This window comes from Sphaerodactylus townsendi, linkage group LG03 (assembly GCF_021028975.2).
Source record: "Sphaerodactylus townsendi isolate TG3544 linkage group LG03, MPM_Stown_v2.3, whole genome shotgun sequence".
In the NCBI taxonomy this organism is placed as follows: domain Eukaryota; kingdom Metazoa; phylum Chordata; class Lepidosauria; order Squamata; family Sphaerodactylidae; genus Sphaerodactylus; species Sphaerodactylus townsendi.
In genome coordinates, this window is record NC_059427.1 from 163,023,300 (window position 1) to 163,042,082 (window position 18,783).

At 46.7% G+C, this 18,783-nt stretch overlaps 1 protein-coding gene across 1 annotated transcript in view; it reads left to right on the forward strand.

Moving 5' to 3' along the window:
- The window catches only part of LOC125427984, a 47,555-nt gene extending 33,954 nt beyond the window's left edge, over positions 1–13,601 (forward strand). Inside the window, exons 17-22 of the mRNA XM_048487551.1 lie at positions 1,553–1,626; positions 3,248–3,375; positions 7,322–7,511; positions 9,247–9,385; positions 10,386–10,482; positions 13,492–13,601. Of these exons, the coding sequence (XP_048343508.1) occupies positions 1,553–1,626; positions 3,248–3,375; positions 7,322–7,511; positions 9,247–9,385; positions 10,386–10,482; positions 13,492–13,574 (711 nt within the window). The 3' untranslated portion in view covers positions 13,575–13,601. The remainder of the gene's footprint in view (positions 1–1,552; positions 1,627–3,247; positions 3,376–7,321; positions 7,512–9,246; positions 9,386–10,385; positions 10,483–13,491) is intronic.
- Positions 13,602–18,783: the final 5,182 nt, after the last annotated feature.

An 18,783-nucleotide genomic window follows, 5' to 3' on the forward strand; every position in this document is an offset into this window, starting at 1 on the left:
TTCCAGATTATTTTTTTCCCTAGATGCCCTTCTTACTTCCAAGTAAGGGGGTACGATGGATTTCACAGGGGCTAGGCACCATCCCAGGAGCCATGTGGCGCAGAGTGGGAAGCTGCAGTACTGCGGTCAAAGCTCTGCCCACAACTTGAGTTCGATCCCGACAGAAGTCGGTTTCAGGTCGCCAGCTCAAGGCTAACTCTGCCTTCCATCCTTCCAAGGTTGGTAAAATGAGTGCCCAGAACGCAGTGGCAAACCACCTGGTAAACATAGGTTCATTCCGCACATGCAGAATAATGCACTTTCAAACTGCTTTCAGTGCTCTTTGAAGCTATGCGGAATGGCAAAATCTACTTGCAAACAGTTGTGAAAGTGGTTTGAAAACGCATTATTTTGCGTGTGTGGAAGGGGCCATAGTCTGCCTAGTAAACATCATGATGTGTCTTCACCTTGTGGGTCAGTAATGACTTGGTGTTTGCACGGGGGACCTTTGCCTTTAGACCCCATCCCACAGGATTTTTTGTAACAAAAGCGTCCTACCTACCCCACTGCACTGGGATTCAAAGCAGGAATTAGAGAGAGCCAGATTCGAGCAGACTGAATGCGACCCACCCAAACCTGGATTGATAAGTGAACTGATGAACGTGAGACAGCTTCTTTCTAAAGGTGAACCTGAGGTAGATTCTAATACTTCGCTACATGTGACGGGATGTTAAGAGTGTTTTCCTGGGGCATGTACTGCATAAAACGTATCAGGCTTATAACATATCAACTAGGGTTCCCAATGATATGGGTGCAAACGCTCGGAGATTTGGACATGGTGCCTGAGGAGAGTGGAATCAGGAGAACATGTGATGTCACTTTTGGGTGATGCTCTCTAGTCTTTATGGTTTTTACCATAGCAACTAGGGAAAATTCCTAAACCACGGTGGGGGCCATTTTCTCCTGAACTGCAACTATTCAAGGATGGGAAATGGTCTAGTATTTCTCCACTGGGCAGCTAAAAAGGAAGCCTAATGTCAGCATAGCAGTCTTTGGCAAATACATTATAAACGGGGCCCAGTAAAGTCCTGTGGGTTTACTACCATGCTAGCAGGGAAAACAAAGAGGTGATAATGTATTGTCAAAGGCTTTCACGGCCGGAATCACTGGGGTGCTGTGTGGTTTCTGGGCTGTATGGCCGTGTTCTAGCAGCATTCTCTCCTGATGTTTCGCCGGCATCTGTAGCTGGCATCTTCAGAGGATCTCCTCTGAAGATGCCAGCCACAGATGCCGGCGAAACGTCAGGAGAGAATGCTGCTAGAACACGGCCATACAGCCCGGAAACCACACAGCACCCCAAAGAGGTGATATTCTCCCAGATATTTGATATCTCATCCTGTTTTTAAGACAAGGTACAAGACTAACCCTCCAAACCTAGCTTTTTGTAACAGATCATAACTTTCCCAGTACTGTTCACACGGTGGCTGATTCAGAGTCCTTCTTTGGTCAGAGTGCATTTCTGTGCTCTACCTGGCACAGAGATTACATTTTTTTCCCCAAAATCTGCTTGCAGTTCAAGAATGCTACCATGACATATGAAAATGAAGTCCTGTACATCCCTCCAGGCCAAGCAGCTCCAGTCTATCAGTAAGTACTTGTGGCTCTGCCCGGGGCATCCCATTGGTGCTACGCCACTGTGGCTCCGCTCGTCCCGTTGGTGCTACTCCACTGCATAGAATTGGAAGAGACCACCAGGGCCATCAAGTCCAACCCCCTGCCACGCAGGGACACACAATCAAAGCACTCCCAACAGATGGTCATTCAGCCTGCTTAAAAACCTCTAAAGAAGGAGACTCCACCACATCCCACTGTTAAACAGCTGTTACCAGTGGTGGGATTCAGCAGGTTCGCACCACTTTGGCAGAACCAGTTGTTAAAATGGTGCTTGTATACAACCAGTTGTTAAATTATTTGAATCTTGCCACTGGAACCAGTGTTAAATTATTTGAATCCCACCACTGGCCATTACCATCAGGAAGTTCTTCCTAATGTTTAGGTGGGATCTCTTTTCTTGTAGGTTGAATCGATTACTCTCTGTCCTAGTCTCTGGAGCAGCAGAAAACAGTTTCTCTGGTAGCAGAAACTGCCTCTCTTGAGCTGAACTAGCAGAGCCAGCCCTACCACTAGGGGTCTGCAACCTGTGGCTCTCCAGATGTTCATGAAGTACAATTCCCATCAGCCCCTGCCAGCATGGCCAATTGGAATTGTACTTCATGAACATCTGGAGAGCCACAGGTTGCAGACCCCTAGTGGTAGGGCTGGCTCTGCTAGTTGGGCTGTTGGGAATTGTACTTCATGAAGGCAACTGCCAAAGGTGGCAGACCTTGAGGCTGCCAAAAAGGTGAGAGGAGCTTCCTCTCCTGGCATGAAGGGGGAGCTTGATGTTAGTCAACGTCTAGACCAGGGGTCTGCAACCTGCGGCTCTCCAGATGTTCATGGACTACAACTCCCATCAGCCCCTGCCAGCATGGCCGATGGGAATTGTAGTCCATGAACATCTGGAGAGCCGCAGGTTGCAGACCCCTGTTCTAGACTCTCCCCACATGCCGACCCTGGTCTTCTATACCTGTTGTGATGGGCTATAGAGGGATTTTGAAGAGCTTGTCGTCTTCAGTTCATGTTAAACGGTCTGTGAGAAAAAATGTTCGATTTGGACTCCTCACTTTTCTCTCTATTGAACGGGGTGGCCCCAGTTCAGTTGCCTGTTGGTGTAAAGCACCGTCATGTTGTAGCCCACTTATGGTGACCTGTACAGTTTTTGTAAAAAAAAAAGAAAGGAGGGAGGGACAGAAGTAGTTTGCCATTGCCTGCCTCTGTAGAACAGCATTGGACTTCCCTGGTGACTTCCCATTCCAAGGCTTGCTCTACTTAGCTTCCCACATCTGATGAGATCAGGCTGGTCTGGGCCATCTAGGTGAAGGCCAGAGACATTCAGAGGTGGTTTGCCATTGCCTACCTCTGCATGGCAATCCTTGACTTCCTTGGTGGCCTTCCATCCAAATACTCATCAGGGCCGATCCTGCTTCACTTCCAAAATTGGGCCAGCTTTCATAGAGTGCCAAAAATCTGCTCTGACTTTGTGAGCCAGTTCTAGCCTTATTTCAGAAGGTCCAGACTTGCCCAAAGATGAGGCCAGTCCCCCTCACCATCGTGAGTTTAGGGTACAAGAGAAAGTGACTTCTCTCATTGGCACCTTCTGATCTTCAAGGTTGAAATGTGCTTGCCAGTACATGATCAGCGATGCCCTATTGCTTCAGTACAGTCCTGCAGAAGCTCCATCACCAAGTATCCGTCCAGGAGTTGGGCCACTAACTCTTGCCTTGAAGCTAGCCAGAGGTAAGACTGGGGTGGGGGGAGCTGCTGGTCATGTAAGCCCCTTGATATAAGGGGAGCAGCAGAGAGACTTGGAGCTAAGAATGGGCCAAGCACACTGAAGAGGGAACTATTAGCCTGCATTGGTTGTGTGTGTGTGTGTGTGTGTGTGTGTGTGTCTTTATCTATCAAAAATGAAAGGGATTACAGATTAATAAGTGAGTGAATACTACAGATGCTAAAATCAGGCTAGTATCTAGAATTATACAAATTCCGTATCAATGATAACAAAAATGTGCTTTAATAATATCCTAAACGATATGATCCCTTTAAATTTCCAACCATCAACAATATACAATGTTGTCAATATACGACATACATAATTTAATGCAGTCTCCACAAATTTTGGAATAAAATTTTGGTGTGCCAAAGTTTGTGGAGACTGTGGGGTAATATCGATCTTTCCTAATATCGACAGTCCCGCTTTTAACCAATTTGTCCCGTGTCCCGCGGGGTTTTTTAAATGTCCCGATTTTTGGAAGGCCTACCGCGCACAGCCTTCTGGGGCGGGAAACAGGGGAGCGCCCCAGAAGGCAGGGCGGCAGCCTACCGCACTGCCGCACTGCCTTCTGGGGTGCTCTTGTTTCTAAACCGGGGAGCGCCCCAGAAGGCAGTGCGCTCCTGCAGCAGCGTGCGCACGCGTCCCGCTTTAAAAAGGTGAAAATCTGGTCGCCTTAATCATATCATATTATTAAAGTACCTTTTTCAATTGGGTCTTCATCCAGCCATCGATGTGAGTGTTAAGAGTTGCTAACTTTGAGTTAGTGTTGCTGACTTGGAGTTGGGAAATTCCTAGAAACTTGGGGGTAGAGCCTGGGTCCCCAGCAGCATATACTGTAATACTGTAATACCATTCCCCACCCCACTTCCCCTGCCATTTTTTTCCCAGGGGAACTGATCTCTGCAGTGCTTTCTAGATCACTGTCATATTCACTGCACATTATCTGCATGTCTAGTTTCTGTGGTTTACCGGAACCTGCCGAAAGTGAAACCTGGAGCATTGTGTGTGCTCCCGCTGTAGACTTAAATGACAATTCAGAACACCGTATCAAATGTGTGCAAGGATGTAGGTAAGGGGGGGGGGTTCCTTGGGTTCAGACCCCCCCCCCATTGCATGTCCAAGCTCCACCACCACCACCACCCGTTTGTGGGTTTTTGTATTTTCAAAGTGTTTTTTCAGTTTTTTGCCTGCAGGGGGCACAGATTTTAGGCTAGCAGCACCAAAAATTCAGGCTATTGTCAGGTGACACTCCTGATGATACCAGCCAAGTTTGGTGAAGTTTGGTTCAGGGGGTCCAAAGTTATGGACCCCCAAAGGGGGTGCCCCATCCCCCATTGTTTCCCATGGAAGCTAATAGTAGATGGGTCTACCCATTTGAGGGTCCATATCTTTGGACCCCCTGAATCAAACTTCACTAAACCTAGGTGGTATCATCAGGATAGTCTGCTGCTGATACCACCCCGGTTTGGTGAAGGTTGGTCCAGGGGGTACAAAGTTATGGACTCCCAAAATGGGTACCTCCTTCCCCCATTGTTTCCAATGGAAGCTAATAGGAGATGGGGGCTGCACCTTTGAAAGTCCATAATTTTGGACCCCCTGAAGCAAACTTCACCAAACCTGGATGGTATCATCAGGAGAGTCTCCCAAAGATACCCTGAAAGTTTGGTGCTGCTAGCTTAACAGTTGTACCCCTGACAGCAGGCACCCCCCAAATTTTCCCAGATTCTCTTTTTAAATCCACCCCCTTTGGCATGGATTTAAAGGGAGAATCTGAGGTCCCCAGTTTAAACATTGAAAGTGATGTTGTTTCAGGGTGGGGGATAATCCACCCCAAAACAGCATCACTTTCAATATTGTTTTATCTGGGGACCTCAGATTCTCCCTTCAAGGTGGATTTAAAAGGAGAATCTGGGTTCCCTAATTTAAACACCATTGAAAGTGATGCTGATTGGGAGTGGATTCCAGCATCACAGCAGTCACCCATTGGGGGGGGGGGGGCGGTGCGGGCAACCTCACATTTTGCACTGAGCTCCATTTTCCCTAGCTACCCCTCTGGGAGCCCAGCCCGTGGGGGAGGTGGGGCGGGCGAGTCATGGGAGTTTGCCATTCCTTGCCTTGGAGAGCTGCTTTTATAAGCACTTAGGCTGGGTGGCCACACCCTCAGAGGCAGGTGGGGGCATGGCCTCGCCCCTGAACCCCCCCATAAAAAATCTATACCTACGTCACTGATTGTGTGCATTGATACCGCTTCAGATGTTTGGACTTGGCAAGGAATAGCCAGGAATTAGATCTCTGCTAATATTTTACCAAGTAGTTAAGGAACAGCTTTAGATCTTAGGGCTAGTTAGAATGTGCATCTGCAGTGACATTCTAGCAGATGGCGGCTCTCTAAGGTCCTCCAAGGTGCCAGTGTGGTTGAGTAGTTAAGAGCAGTGGACTCTTATCTGGAGAACCGGGTTTGATTCCCCACTCCTCCACATGAGCAGCAGACGCTTATCTGGTGAGCTAGATTTGTTTCCCTACTCTTCCACATGAAGCCTGCTGGGTGACCTTGGGCTAGTCACTGTTCTCTCTAAACTCTCTCTGCCCCACAGAGGAAGGCAGGTGTAAGCCACTTTGAGATTCCTTACAGGAGAGAAAGACAGGGTATAAATCCAAACTCTTCTTGTCTTCTCTTCTTCTGTCACCAGGCTTTGCTTTTTTAAAAAAATGTGAAGATGCAGGACTTTTTTGCCATCAAATCACTGCTGACTTATGGCAAACCCTTAGGGTTGTCAAGGCAAGAAATGATCGGGGGTAGTTTGCCTCTGCCTGCCTCTACATCATGACCCTGGTGTTCCTTGGAGATGGCCTATTCAAATGGTAACCAAGGCCAAACCTGGTTAGCTCCTGAGATCTGTTGAGATCAGGCCAGCCAGGGCTATCCATGGCAGCCCAATGCAGGACCTAACGCCTATAAAATGCTCGCCATTTCTGTCCTGATGCACCTTAGTTTGAGGAATTAGGAACCTGCCTGGCTTTGCAATACGAGAACAGGATCGCCAAAACTGTAGAAGGATCTTGTGCTGATAAAACATGAAACACCAAATAGCGGGAGAGAAAAACATGAAACACCAAATGCCGGGAGAGACTTGGCATGGTCATAAAACTTCTGCTTTGCACGCAGAATCCCCCAGTTTCAATCCCAGGCATCTCCAGGTACGAGGTAGTATTTGGAAAGACCATTGCCTGAGACTGTAAAGAGCCACTGCCAGAGTAGACAATGGACAAATGATCTGAATGGGTGTCAGGGGGTTTCACGTGTTCAATTCACGTGTTCACGCATTACCCCATATGTCCCTTCTAGGCCTCTGAGCTCAGCAGAGGCCAATTTACTGCTGGTCCCCGGCCCCTCCATGATGCGGCTGGCCTCCACTCAGGCCAGGACTTTTACGGCCCTGGCCCCTGCCTGGTGGAACACTCTACATAAGCATAAGCATTTTATTGTCATTGTGCACGCACAACGCTGATGTGCCCCCCCTTTTCCTTTTCCCTTCCCTCCCCTTCCCCCTCCCTCTACTTTAGTTCCCTGTGTTGAGTTCCCTTACCACCTATGGGACCCCCGCCCCTCCTTTTTGAGAGGGTTTTAATAAGGATTTGTTACGGACGCTGTTTTTATATGCTGATTGTTCTCTTTTAAATGGTTTTAATTGTATCTTGTTTTAATCTGTTGTTCACCACCCAGAGCCCTTCGGGGGTAGGGCGGTATAAAAAACTCAAAAACAAACAAACAAACAAACAAACTTAAGAGCTGGATTCAGAACCATTTTGTAGTGATGCACAGCAAGCAACGAGTGCTCCCTGTAAATATAGATTTCATAAGGTCAACCAGACTGTGGGGGCAGTTCTAACAAGCCTTTCCATCTCTAGACCAGTCCTACAGGAACTTCTACCAGGATGCAGAGCACCCAGTTACTCGGTACCTTAGAGAACCCCTCCACTTCCAGGTAGAGCTGCTGAGTAGTCAAGACCCCCAGCTGGAATTATTTCTGGAAGACTGCTGGGCCACAGCATCATCGGACAGGAACAGTTCTCCACAGTGGAACATTGTGACAGACAGGTAGAACTGGTACTTCCCGTGTGGAGTGGGAAGGATGCTTATCCCCTGAAATGGAAATAGCAATGCTAAAAGTGAGGGAGCCATAGATGACAGAATTAAATTATTCTGCTTTTGGGTAAGAACATAAGACAAAAGAACGAGCCTGCTGGATCAGACCAGAGTCCATCTAATCCAGCACTCTGCTACTCGCAGTGGCCCACCAGGTGCCTTTGGGAGCTCACATGCAGGATGTGAAAGCAATGGTCTTCTGCTGCTGTTGCTGCCAAGCACCTGGTGTGCTAAGGCATTTGCAACCTCAGATCAAGGTAGCTGAGTAGGGTCATGTTTGGGGCTGAAGACTGAAGACATTGCAAAGGGGCTGAAGGCATTGCAAAGGTCTATAAAAAAGATGGGATTGGGTAGGACAGAATATCTTTTTATCATACAACCATACTGCGCGACCCTGGAAATAGAGGGCCATTTCTAGTAGAAGCCCTTGTTTCATCAGGATCATCAAAAGTAAAAAAAACTGTATAAAAATCAGTAGTAACCAGATTAGAACATGAAGCCGTGTTCTAGGTTTCTCAGCATGGAAGCTTGTACACTTTGCTGACTTGAGTTGGTCTTGGTAGATACTTCCTCAGGTGAGATGTTAAGTTGTGGTGTTTTTTTTAGATCAAGACTAACATATTGTTGGATATAATCCCAGTTTTGCACACTGTAATTTAAGATGGTTAGAACAGATGCCAAGCAGACCTGTAACTGGTGAAGAACTCTTGAATTCTCTTCGGATACATTTTTGGCAAAGGTTGCTCTAGCTTTGAGAATACAAAAGCCTGCAGTCAATTCCTTCTAAGGGCTGATCTGAAGAGTCTGGGCTTTTTCGCACACACGGTTTGTTCTTGAATTAAGGCAATCCGCATCGACATCCTGACCTTTTTGTTGCTGTTTTGTCGCTCAAGATCATTCACACATCACCAGGTTGTTGTGGATGTTCCTGTTGCTTCAGAAACCCCTTGGTTTTGCATTGCCCTGGAATGCAGTACAAACGAGAGTTCCGATTGGCTGTTGTGCCGTCCAAGGGCGTGTTCTGTGTGACACTTAGTCCCGTCATCATGAGCTAACGAGCTAACGAGTCAGCATGATTTCACTATCTCAGTGTACCACTGCGTTGAGAACTCGCTATCTCGAGATATTGGGGCGGCGTTGGAAACATTGCACTGCATGAGCAACCGGGAGGAGGGGCGGGAGGAGAGTGAGACGGAAACAAAACAGTGAAATGTGCGCGCGCAACTGGCAAGCTCTACCGCATCCTGATTGGTTGAAGGAAATCGCATCACACAGTGGGCGCGATCCCTCGCAGTCGCTTGTTCCAGTTGCGTTTTGCATCTAGACACCAGATTGTGGGGGGAATCCGTTTTATCCAAGAAAGTTGCACAATTATCGAGCGACAGGAAAAATGTGAGACAAAGGCTGAAATGAGTGACAGATTAGGGGTCGGGCCACATTACGGCTCAAGTGTGTGCGAAAAAAAGGCAGAAACCGTGACGACCTCATATATTAAATCAAGAACAACCCGTGTGTGCGAAAAAGCCCTCTATCTGCAGAATCACAGATTTTTTTCCTTTGAGGCACATCTCGGGCCAAGAAAGGTATTGGTTTAGGACATTAGAGTAACCCAGAAGAATTCCGTCATGATTTGTGCAGTTCTTTCTAACACCAGTTGAATCTCATACTTGCTTTTTTGTATTAAAAGTTGTGAGAACTCAGAGGACTCCCATCAGACCGTCTTCCACAGAGTTCCCCATGGCTCTGTCCCATTCCCTGCACATATGAAGCGATTTGAAGTTAAAATGTTCACGTTCGTTGTGGATGGCCAAGCTCTAGAGGGAAAGGTAAGGGGGGTTCTCTGTATTTTGCCACACTGGGCTCAGTTCTCCTGTAAGAGATGTCCTCACCATGTGCTGAAGCCAAACTTTTGGCTTGGCTTCATCCATCCCAGCACACATTTCTCCTAAAGTCAACATAGGGGTGGTGAATTATTAGCTTGGAGTGGGCATTTGATAAACCTGAACCAGAACTCCCCCCCGCCCAAAATACCTTCAGGTATTTTTCCACCAGGAAAAACGTGGTCATAAAAGGGAGCCAAAAAACTGGATCACGAAAAATGCCAATTTTTTCAGCATTTTTGGGTTTGTTTAGCTTGCTGTCTTAAAGGGGGGGGGACTATATCCCTGGGCCTTTCCCCACTTACCTTAAGCCCCGTGCTACTTGAGGAGAGTAGCACAGGGTCCCTCGGCACTCCCCACGAGAGGGGCAGTGACAGCGCAGCCGCCCCGACACTGCCGCTGTTGCGCCCCCTCAGCGCGAGGCATCCCTGGCGCTCTTGCAAAGGGCTCCTTTTGATGACCCTGCGCGTTGTGGGGACGCCCTGGGCACCCCCGGGATGCCCCGTGCTGGGAATTGCGCGCAGCGATGGCGGCCGAGGGAAAAGTGGGGAAAGGCCCCCTCTCTCACTTATCTGAAACCCAGCTGGGTCTAGAGTTCAACTGAGGGCTCCGCTGCCAATATCCATGTGGACCTTGGGTTTTTTCAACAATTTCTGGGTCTAATAAACACAAAAAATGCTGGTTCTGGTAGGTTTTCCGGGCTGTGTGGCTGTGGTCTGGTGGATCTTGTTCCTAACGTTTCCCCTGCATCTGTGGCTGGCATCTTCAGAGGTGTATCACAGAGAGAAGTCTGTTAGAGAGAAGTCTGTTACACACCAGATACAGATACAAACTAGATACACTAAAACATTTTTAGTCCATGCCTAGAAATAGTGTTGAGCTATCCTTAACTTGCTTGCTAATCCTCATATGCTGCCCATGATGTGTGTTCTCTCACTGTTTTCAGGTCTATTTCCACTGCGGTGCAGTTATCTGCGATTCTACGTGGCCATCATCTGATGCCCTTTGTGCTAGGCACTGCATTCCTAGAAGGCAGAGAGTAGGTAAGTGGTGTTTGAGGTAAAATGCTGTTCCACCCAAACGGGGAAAGCACAAAAGGTTGAAGTACCTAGATTTTGGGAAGCCAAAGGGCTCTGGAGAACCAAAAGTTAAATACAGCCATGTAGCTTCCTGAATTGCATGGAAGTATCCTGTATGGAGCACAACATGTGTTTTACATAGTCTGTGCAATGATACGGAGATGAACAAGATTTGCTGGATGTTAAGGGTATGGCACTTAGATGTTGCCTTTTACACTAGAGGATAATGATCAGGAGAGCCAATCAGAGAGAGGTTCTTTAAGCTCTGTGAAAATGTCTCCCATAAGCCTGGCTATAGCGCAACATCTGACTCCCAACACTACAGAAAGCATTAACCGCATTAAAGCCAAAACCTTTTAAAATAAAATGTACCACTTACTAAAGCACCCACAAGGGACTACCCGAGATGCATATGTTGAGAAAATGGCAGGCTGACAGTAACCATAGATGGCTTATAGTCCTGGGGGATATGACTATCTCCAGTAGGATGGATTCACTGGATTCACAAGCTGGCATCAATCCAATGTGGCATGGGCTGGGTTCCAGTGATTTTTTAAACCACCTTATGCCTCAATGGCTTCCCTCCATTAGGTTGCCCAGAAATAAAGATATGTATTCAGTGTTTTCCGATCAAATTTAAACTCTGCAATACGGTTTTAACAATGTAGAATTCATCACCGATAACATGGCATATAGAAGTATGCAGTCTGGTGTATTTTCTGAATTCATAAACACCTTCAGGTTTTTTTTTTACAAGCAAGATTTTAAATAAACCCAGTACTTGAAAGAGAAGCAAAGTCCTGTACCCTCGGTGGTAGAAAGCCCCAACTTGTAGCCAACTTGGAGTTTCAAGGCAAAAGATGGACAGAGGTGGTTTGCCATTGCCAGTCTCAGTAGAGCAACCCTGGAATTCCTGGGTGGTCTCCCATACAAGTGCTAATCAGATCAACCCAGCTAGCTTCCAAGATCTGTTCAGACTGGGCTAGCCTGGGCCATCCAGCTTCTACCTTACCACACCTTAGGTTTTGCTTCTTGAGAGAAGAAGCAAGCCTTTACTGGCATAGACAGCAGTACAACAATAATAAAAAACGGATTAAAAAGCATATACAATACAGAATACATGTTAGGTTGAAGGAAATCTACTGGCGTTTAGTAATTTCCAGGAGAAAGTCTGCCACTATCATACAGAGAGAAGGATCAGGGTTGTCCAACAAGTAGTGTAATCTGATTAAATCGGGGCGATCAGGTAGATGTAAAGGAGTAAGATTCACATACTTGGATCTGATTTCCTTGAATCTGAGACAGTGAAGTAATTGGTGGGCCAGAGATTCAACTGAGCCATCGTTACAGCTTCTTGAGAGGTAAAAGAATGAAACTGGAAACCATATTTTGTAGGACATTTTGTAATATTTGGACGGTTTCATATAGGCTCAATAGGATTACCAGCATATTTAGACATTGAGTTCAAATTTATTACAGTAAACACTGACCTCTTAAAAATTATTGTCATATACTTTGGTGCAGTAATTGTTTCTATTTAAGTGTTGCCTATTTTGGCAGTATGATAGGAATTAGTATCATAACTGTTCATTTTTCAGAAACGCTTTCATACTTATTATAATACACTTTGCTCACTCCAGAGAATATTTCGTGGATGCTTTCTGGTGTTTCCCCCTAATTTTCCAGTTTTATCAATGGGAAATAAAAATTAACAAAGAAAATCACTTCCCGTCCAAGTCCTTACATATCTAATAGAAGAAACACAAAAATAGGATTAATTTCTAGCCTTCTTACATCTATGGTGTTTTTAAGGTAACGGGCAAGCACCGGGACACATCCAGTGGTGGGATCCAAAAATTTTAGTAACAGGCTCCCATGGTGGTGGGATTCAAACTGTGGCGTAGCGCCAATGGGGCTGGGTGGGGCATTCCAGGGGCGTGGCCGGGCATTCCGGGGGTGGGGCATTCCTGGGTGGGGCTGTGGCAAGGACGCAGTCAGCTGTGTAACCGGTCGCTTAGGCCGAGGGGGGAAAGCAGAATGCCTGCGCATGCAGTAGGCTGCCACGCACTCCAGTGCACCTCCTGCTAGACTGCTTCAAGTTCTGCACGCTACTGCTGAGGAGCGGAGAAGGGGCATAACTAAGACAAAAAATCACGTGGCAAAATCACCAATTAGTAACCCCCTCTCGGCACACACAAATAATTAGTAACCTGCTCTTGGGAACCTGTGAGAACCTGCTGGATCCCACCTCTGGACACATCCATGGGGTGATGTCACATCATGATGTTTGCTAGGCAGACTTTGTTTATGGAGTGGTTTGCCATTGCCTTTCCCAATTGTCTACACTTGACCCCAGCAAGCTGGGTACTTAACACTTATAAAGTTAGATTTTCTACATTAGATTCTCTGTTTTTGCCAGCGTGAGCAGGTGCTTGATGTATTTATCGTTCTGATTACAAAGGCGGAATGCCCTCAGCGATGCATGCTGATTGTATATGTGTGAGTTATATGCCATCAAGTCATTTCTAACTTATGGTAATCCTTATGAATTAATGACCTCCAAAACATCCTATCCTTGACAACCTTGCTCACGTCTTGCAACCTGAAGGCTGCGGCTTCTTCTCTTGAGTCAATCCATCTCACGATGAATCTTTCTCTTTTCCTTGCCCCGTGGTCTTTTCTAGTGAGCCTTGTCTTCTCATGGTGTGCCTAAAGTGTGAGTCTCAGTTCAGTCACTTCAACTTCTAGGGCAGTGGTGGAATTGGCCATTCTGGCAGGGGCTGATGGGAATTGTAGTCCATAACATCTGGAGTGCCAAAGGTTCACCACCACGGTTCTAGGGAGAATTTGGCCTTGACGTGATGTAGAACCACTGCTTTGTCTTTTGTCAATACTGATGTACTCAAAGAAAGTTGGCTGCTGAGCAGTAAGCTTGCAGTGAACCATTTAACACTTGTGCTCTTCTTCCATTAGGCCGTAGTATTGATTCCCCCAGTGATCGACATGGGTATGTCTCATCTGGAGCAATTGTCCTCGGGAGGAGAAACCATTCTTAAGCAGCTGGCGACAGAAAGATTTGATTGATAGTGGCACTCAAGTCTCCACTGTCACCTTGTGTAATAAAAATCTACAAAAACACATTCAGAACTCTGACCTTGTGCCTATTAGTCTATAAATCTAGGGAAGGATGAGTGGAAGGCTGAGACCTGCCAGAGGGCAAGGAGAGCTATTTCAGGTGGACTTGCTTAATGGCTAAGAATTGCACAGTCTGGAGCAGGGGTAGGGAACCTGCGGCTCTCCAGATGTTCAGGAACTACAATTCCCATCAGCCCCTACCAGCATGGCCAATTGGCCATGCTGACAGAGGCTGATGGGAATTGTAGTTCCTGAACATCTGGAGAGCCGCAGGTTCCCTACCCCTGGGACTCTGGAGTGACTGATGGAACTCTGCTGGTGGGGCTGTGTATGTCTGTGCATGTGCCTTCAAGTCACAGCTGACTTAAGCAGCAGTGGCATAGGAGGTTAAAGAACTTGTGTATCTAATCTGGAGGAACCGGGTTTGATTCCCAGCTCTGCCGCCTGAGCTGTGGAGGCTTACCTGGGGAATTCAGATTAGCCTGTGCTAATAAATTTGCTATGCTTATTCAGTCTTAGTATCTGGATGGGATGTGTGTGTGTGTATCAGAAAGTAAGCTCATCATCTCTTGAGCATAACAGTTTGTTTAAATCTGTGAACGTGCTATAGTATAGGAGCAGCAGTGGCGTAGGAGGTTAAGAGCTCGTGTATCTTATCTGGAGGAACCGGGTTTGATTCCCAGCTCTGCCGCCTGAGCTGTGGAGGCTTATCTGGGGAATTCAGATTAGCCTGTGCACTCCCACACACGCCAGCTGGGTGACCTTGGGCTAGTCATAGCTTCTCGGAGCTCTCTCAGCCCCACCTACCTCACAGGGTGTTTGTTGTGAGGGGGGAAGGGCAAGGAGATTGTAAGGCCCTTTGAGTCTCCTGCAGGAGAGAAAGGGGGGATATAAATCCAAACTCTTCTTCTTCTTAAGATAACCCCATAGGGTTTTCAAGGTAAGAGGCATTTGGAGATCGTCTGCCATTGGTTGCCTCTGCGTGGGCTGAGAGAGTTCCGAGAGAACTGGCCCAAGGTCACCCAGCAGGCTTCGTGGGGAGGAGTGGGGAATTGAACCCAGTTCTTCAGGTTACATGTCCCAGTACTCTTAACCATTACACTACACTGGCTCTTGGTGAGAGAGACCATGTTATTACGTTGGAATGACTGACGACTTTTAAAACTTGCAAGCGCTGCCATTGACTCTGAAATTGTCACACCTTCCCCTCCCATTGCCCCTGCTTGCCACACCCCCCACTTTCCCCTCCCAGGGTGAAGGGTAGCACTGGGGGTGGTGGTGGCTCCTGACTTGTGGCTGGCCCTGCCCCATGGGCCAATTCCATGTCCTTGCTGGCGCCGGTGGGAGACACCACAAAAATGAGGGGGGCGGGCGGTAGTGTTGCCGCGGTACCCCTGGGACATGCTCATGGCACCCCAGGGTACCAGGGAACCCTGGTTGAGAATGGCTGGTCTAGTAACTTGACAACTGTGAACACATTTTTTGGGGGTAGGGGTGGGGGATATGATATCCCTGTCTGACCTGTTAAGACAGACGTATCACGATAAGTCAGAAGGAAGAATTCTCCCCCAGTCTCTCTTCTGCAGGACTTGGAATTCTGCCTCTTCATAAAAACTTCCATTGGTGATATCCCGGACAGCTGCCACTTCAATTGCCAGATGTAACTTCTGCTTTGGAATGTAACTGCAATTCTATGGAGGGGTATCAGACTTATCAAAGGGTTATAACTGCTGCCACCAGCAAATCTGCTAGATCAGTGGTGGCGAACCTATGGCACGGGTGCCAGAGGTGGCACTCAGAGCCCTCTCTGTGGGCACGTGCAAATAGAGCCCCCCCCCTCCCCCACACACACACATCTAGGCTGGCCTGGGCCGCTTGGCTCGATTATTAGCATTAAAACTAAGACCTAGTTTTGGGGAAGCAGTGTAGGTAACCCTGTTAAGTGCTGTTAAACCCCACTGATTTTCATGTGAAGAACTAAAGCACAATCCTTTACCTGGAAGTAAGCTTGGTTGCTGGCAGTGGGGCTTATTTCTGAGTAAACCCTCCTAGGGTCATGATTCACCCATTGGAAGAGTTGCACAGTTGCTTCAAAGCAAAGCCACCGACTACCACCAAGCTTACTCCTGAGTAACGCACGCCTCGGAGCCCTTTTCTAAACTAAAACCTCAGTATTCAGGTTAAATTGCCGTGTTGGCACTTTGCGAAAATAAGTGGGTTTTGGGTTGCAATTTGGGCACTCAGACTTGAAAAGGTTCGCCATCACTGTGCTAGATGGATTTGCCTATCTAGGACCAAGGCAGCCCAACCCCCCCCCCCTGGGGGGGGGGCTCATATCCCAGTGCTGGCATGAGAGCCTACCCTACCGGTGCAAGGGGCAAATGTGCCACAGTAAGGGGATATTGAACCCAGCAGCTGGGTACCTAATCTGGAGCCGCTCTCACCTCGTTCCACTGGTGCAAAAAGCTGCGCTGCCGTATCCAAGGGCAGATCACTGCCGGACCAGCCCCCATGCGCCAGGAGAGCCAGCATAGGAGTACACCATGCTTTTTGTGGCCCTATGGGGGATTCTTGGAGGGGAGGGGGAGGGCTCGTGTGGTTTGGGCCTCCTGCACTGCGGAAAAACTCTTTGGAGAAGGTCTGCCAGCCTACTCTGGATTGGGCTGTATATCTGCATTGCCATTTAAAGGTGTCACCCAGTAATCCTATCTCCTACTTATTTCATTCAGCAACATAGGTGAAGAAGAGTTTGGATTTATATCCCCCTTTCTCTCCTGCAGGAGATTCAAAGGGGCTGACAATCTCCTTGCCCTTCCCTCCTCACAACAAACACCCTGTGAGGTGGGTGGGGCTGAGAGAGCTCCGAGAAGCTATGACTAGCCCAAGGTCTTTATCTTTAACTTTATCTTTATTAACCTTTAATAGGCATAAATAGATCAAGATTTACACAGACACATTCTTCAGTCTCAAGTATAGTTCAGCAGCAAGAAAACAGATCACATAACCTGACGGTTGACCCCAAGGGGCTCAAATCACTTCAGATTCCTTTTTTTAAAAAGAAACAGCCAGAGCAAACAACAACAAATACCCCTACACATCAATGCAAAAATACAATCCAATATAAAATTGCAATAAAAATAGATCTGTTTAGCAAGTTAAAAGCAAAATGATACAGCAATAGGTATCCTACCATGCAGATTAGACAGATTGGAGACGATACCTATCTTTTATAGGAAGTTCTACGTTTGTTTTATGTATCATATTTTATATTTAAAAATTTGATTCTGTGCCAAATAATAAAAAACCAATTTGGTTTAGTGTACTGGTATAATATATATATATATTTAAAAAAATACAGTTAAAAGTAATAAAATGGGAATAAATTAGCACTTTAAAATGGTTGTCAGGTATAGAGCTACCATACGTGTTGTATGAGCATTGTAATCTCCAAGAAGAAAACGTATGGCGACTAGCCCAAGGTCACCCAGCTGGCGTGTGTGTGTGGGAGTGCACAGGCTAATCTGAATTCCCCAGATAAGCCTCCACAGCTCAAGCGGCAGAGCTGGGAATCAAACCCGGTTCCTCCAGATAAGATACACGAGCTCTTAACCACCTACGCCACTGCTGCTCCTATACTATAGCACGTTCACAGATTTAAACAAACTGTTATGCTCAAGAGATGATAAGCTTACTTTCTGATACACACACACACACATCCCATCCAGATACTAAGACTGAATAAGCATAGCGAATTTATAGAGATATAGCTTCAAATGGTACAAAGTACAAAAATTCAATCAGTTACAACTCTTTAGTTTGGAGAGGAGACGTCTGAGGGGGGATATGATTGAAGTCTATAAAATTATGCATGGGGTAAAAAATGTTGACAGAGAGAAATTTTTCTCTCTTTCTCACAATACTAGAACTAGGGGGCATTCATTGAAAATGCTGGGGGGAAGAATTAGGACTAATAAAAGGAAACATTTTTTCACGCGAAGTGTGATTGGAGTTTGGAATATGCTGCTACAGGAGGTGGGGATGGCCACTAACCTGGATAGCTTTAAAGGGGCTTGGACAGATTTATGGAGGAGAAGTCAATCTATGGCTACCAATCTTGATCCTCCTTGATTTGAGATTGCAAATGCCTTAGCAGACCAGGTGCTCGGGAGCAGCAGCAGCAGCAGAAGGCCATTGCTTTCACATCCTGCATGTGAGCTCCCAAAAGCACTTGGTGGGTCACTGCGAGTAGCAGAGTGCTGGACTAGATGGACTCTGCTCTGATCCAGCTGGCTCGTTCTTATGTTCTTAACAACAGAAGAATACACAACACCTGTTCAAACATCATGCAAAGCAAGGAGAGGTGAAAACAGGCAGTCAATTTTTATCCCAACTGGTTTTCAGAAGGGTCAGCTAGTAATTCTTGAACTTGCCATAATTAAGTCCATAATTACCTTAATTCTCAGAACTAGGACTTCTTCCCATTGTCCCTTGCCATGCGGATAAGAGAGAGTCCTCAGGTAAAGGCTTAAGTCCTTCATAACCTGTGCCCGGTGGAAGAGGGCTTCTTCCTCTCATCTTGAGAACTTACAAACTCCCCATGGAGAGTCCATGCCACTCTGGGGTCATTCTCACTGATCAAGAGGAAGTAAACACTACCTAGCTAGTCAGCTTTTGCAGTCTCTGTCCCCAGATGGGAGAATCTAGCAGGATGGGCGATGTAAATCTTTTGTCCTTCTTTTGATCAGAGCCATTTGCATTTTTAATTGTTCGTGTACTGGGTGCTTGGGGAATGATAGATGACTAATTCCCAGTCCTTTTCCTGTCTGCCATCTTCAGATTTGCAAAGAGGGATGCATTTGCCACTTCTGTTTTCATCAGGAAAAATATGCACTATATCTCTACAGAAGAGACGGCTGTTTTTCAGAAGGGAGTCTGAAGATTCATTGACGAAAGATCGTTTGTCAATTAATGGGCAAAACAAACTCATGCCTCCAGGTGAAGGTAGCATGACATTTAATAGGGCTAGGCAACTTGTTGCTAAGATTGGCCACTACACCAAAAAACTAGAAAGTAGTACATATACCCTTCTTTAAAGGGGGCATGGTGAAATTGCAGGAAATTATTGGTTAG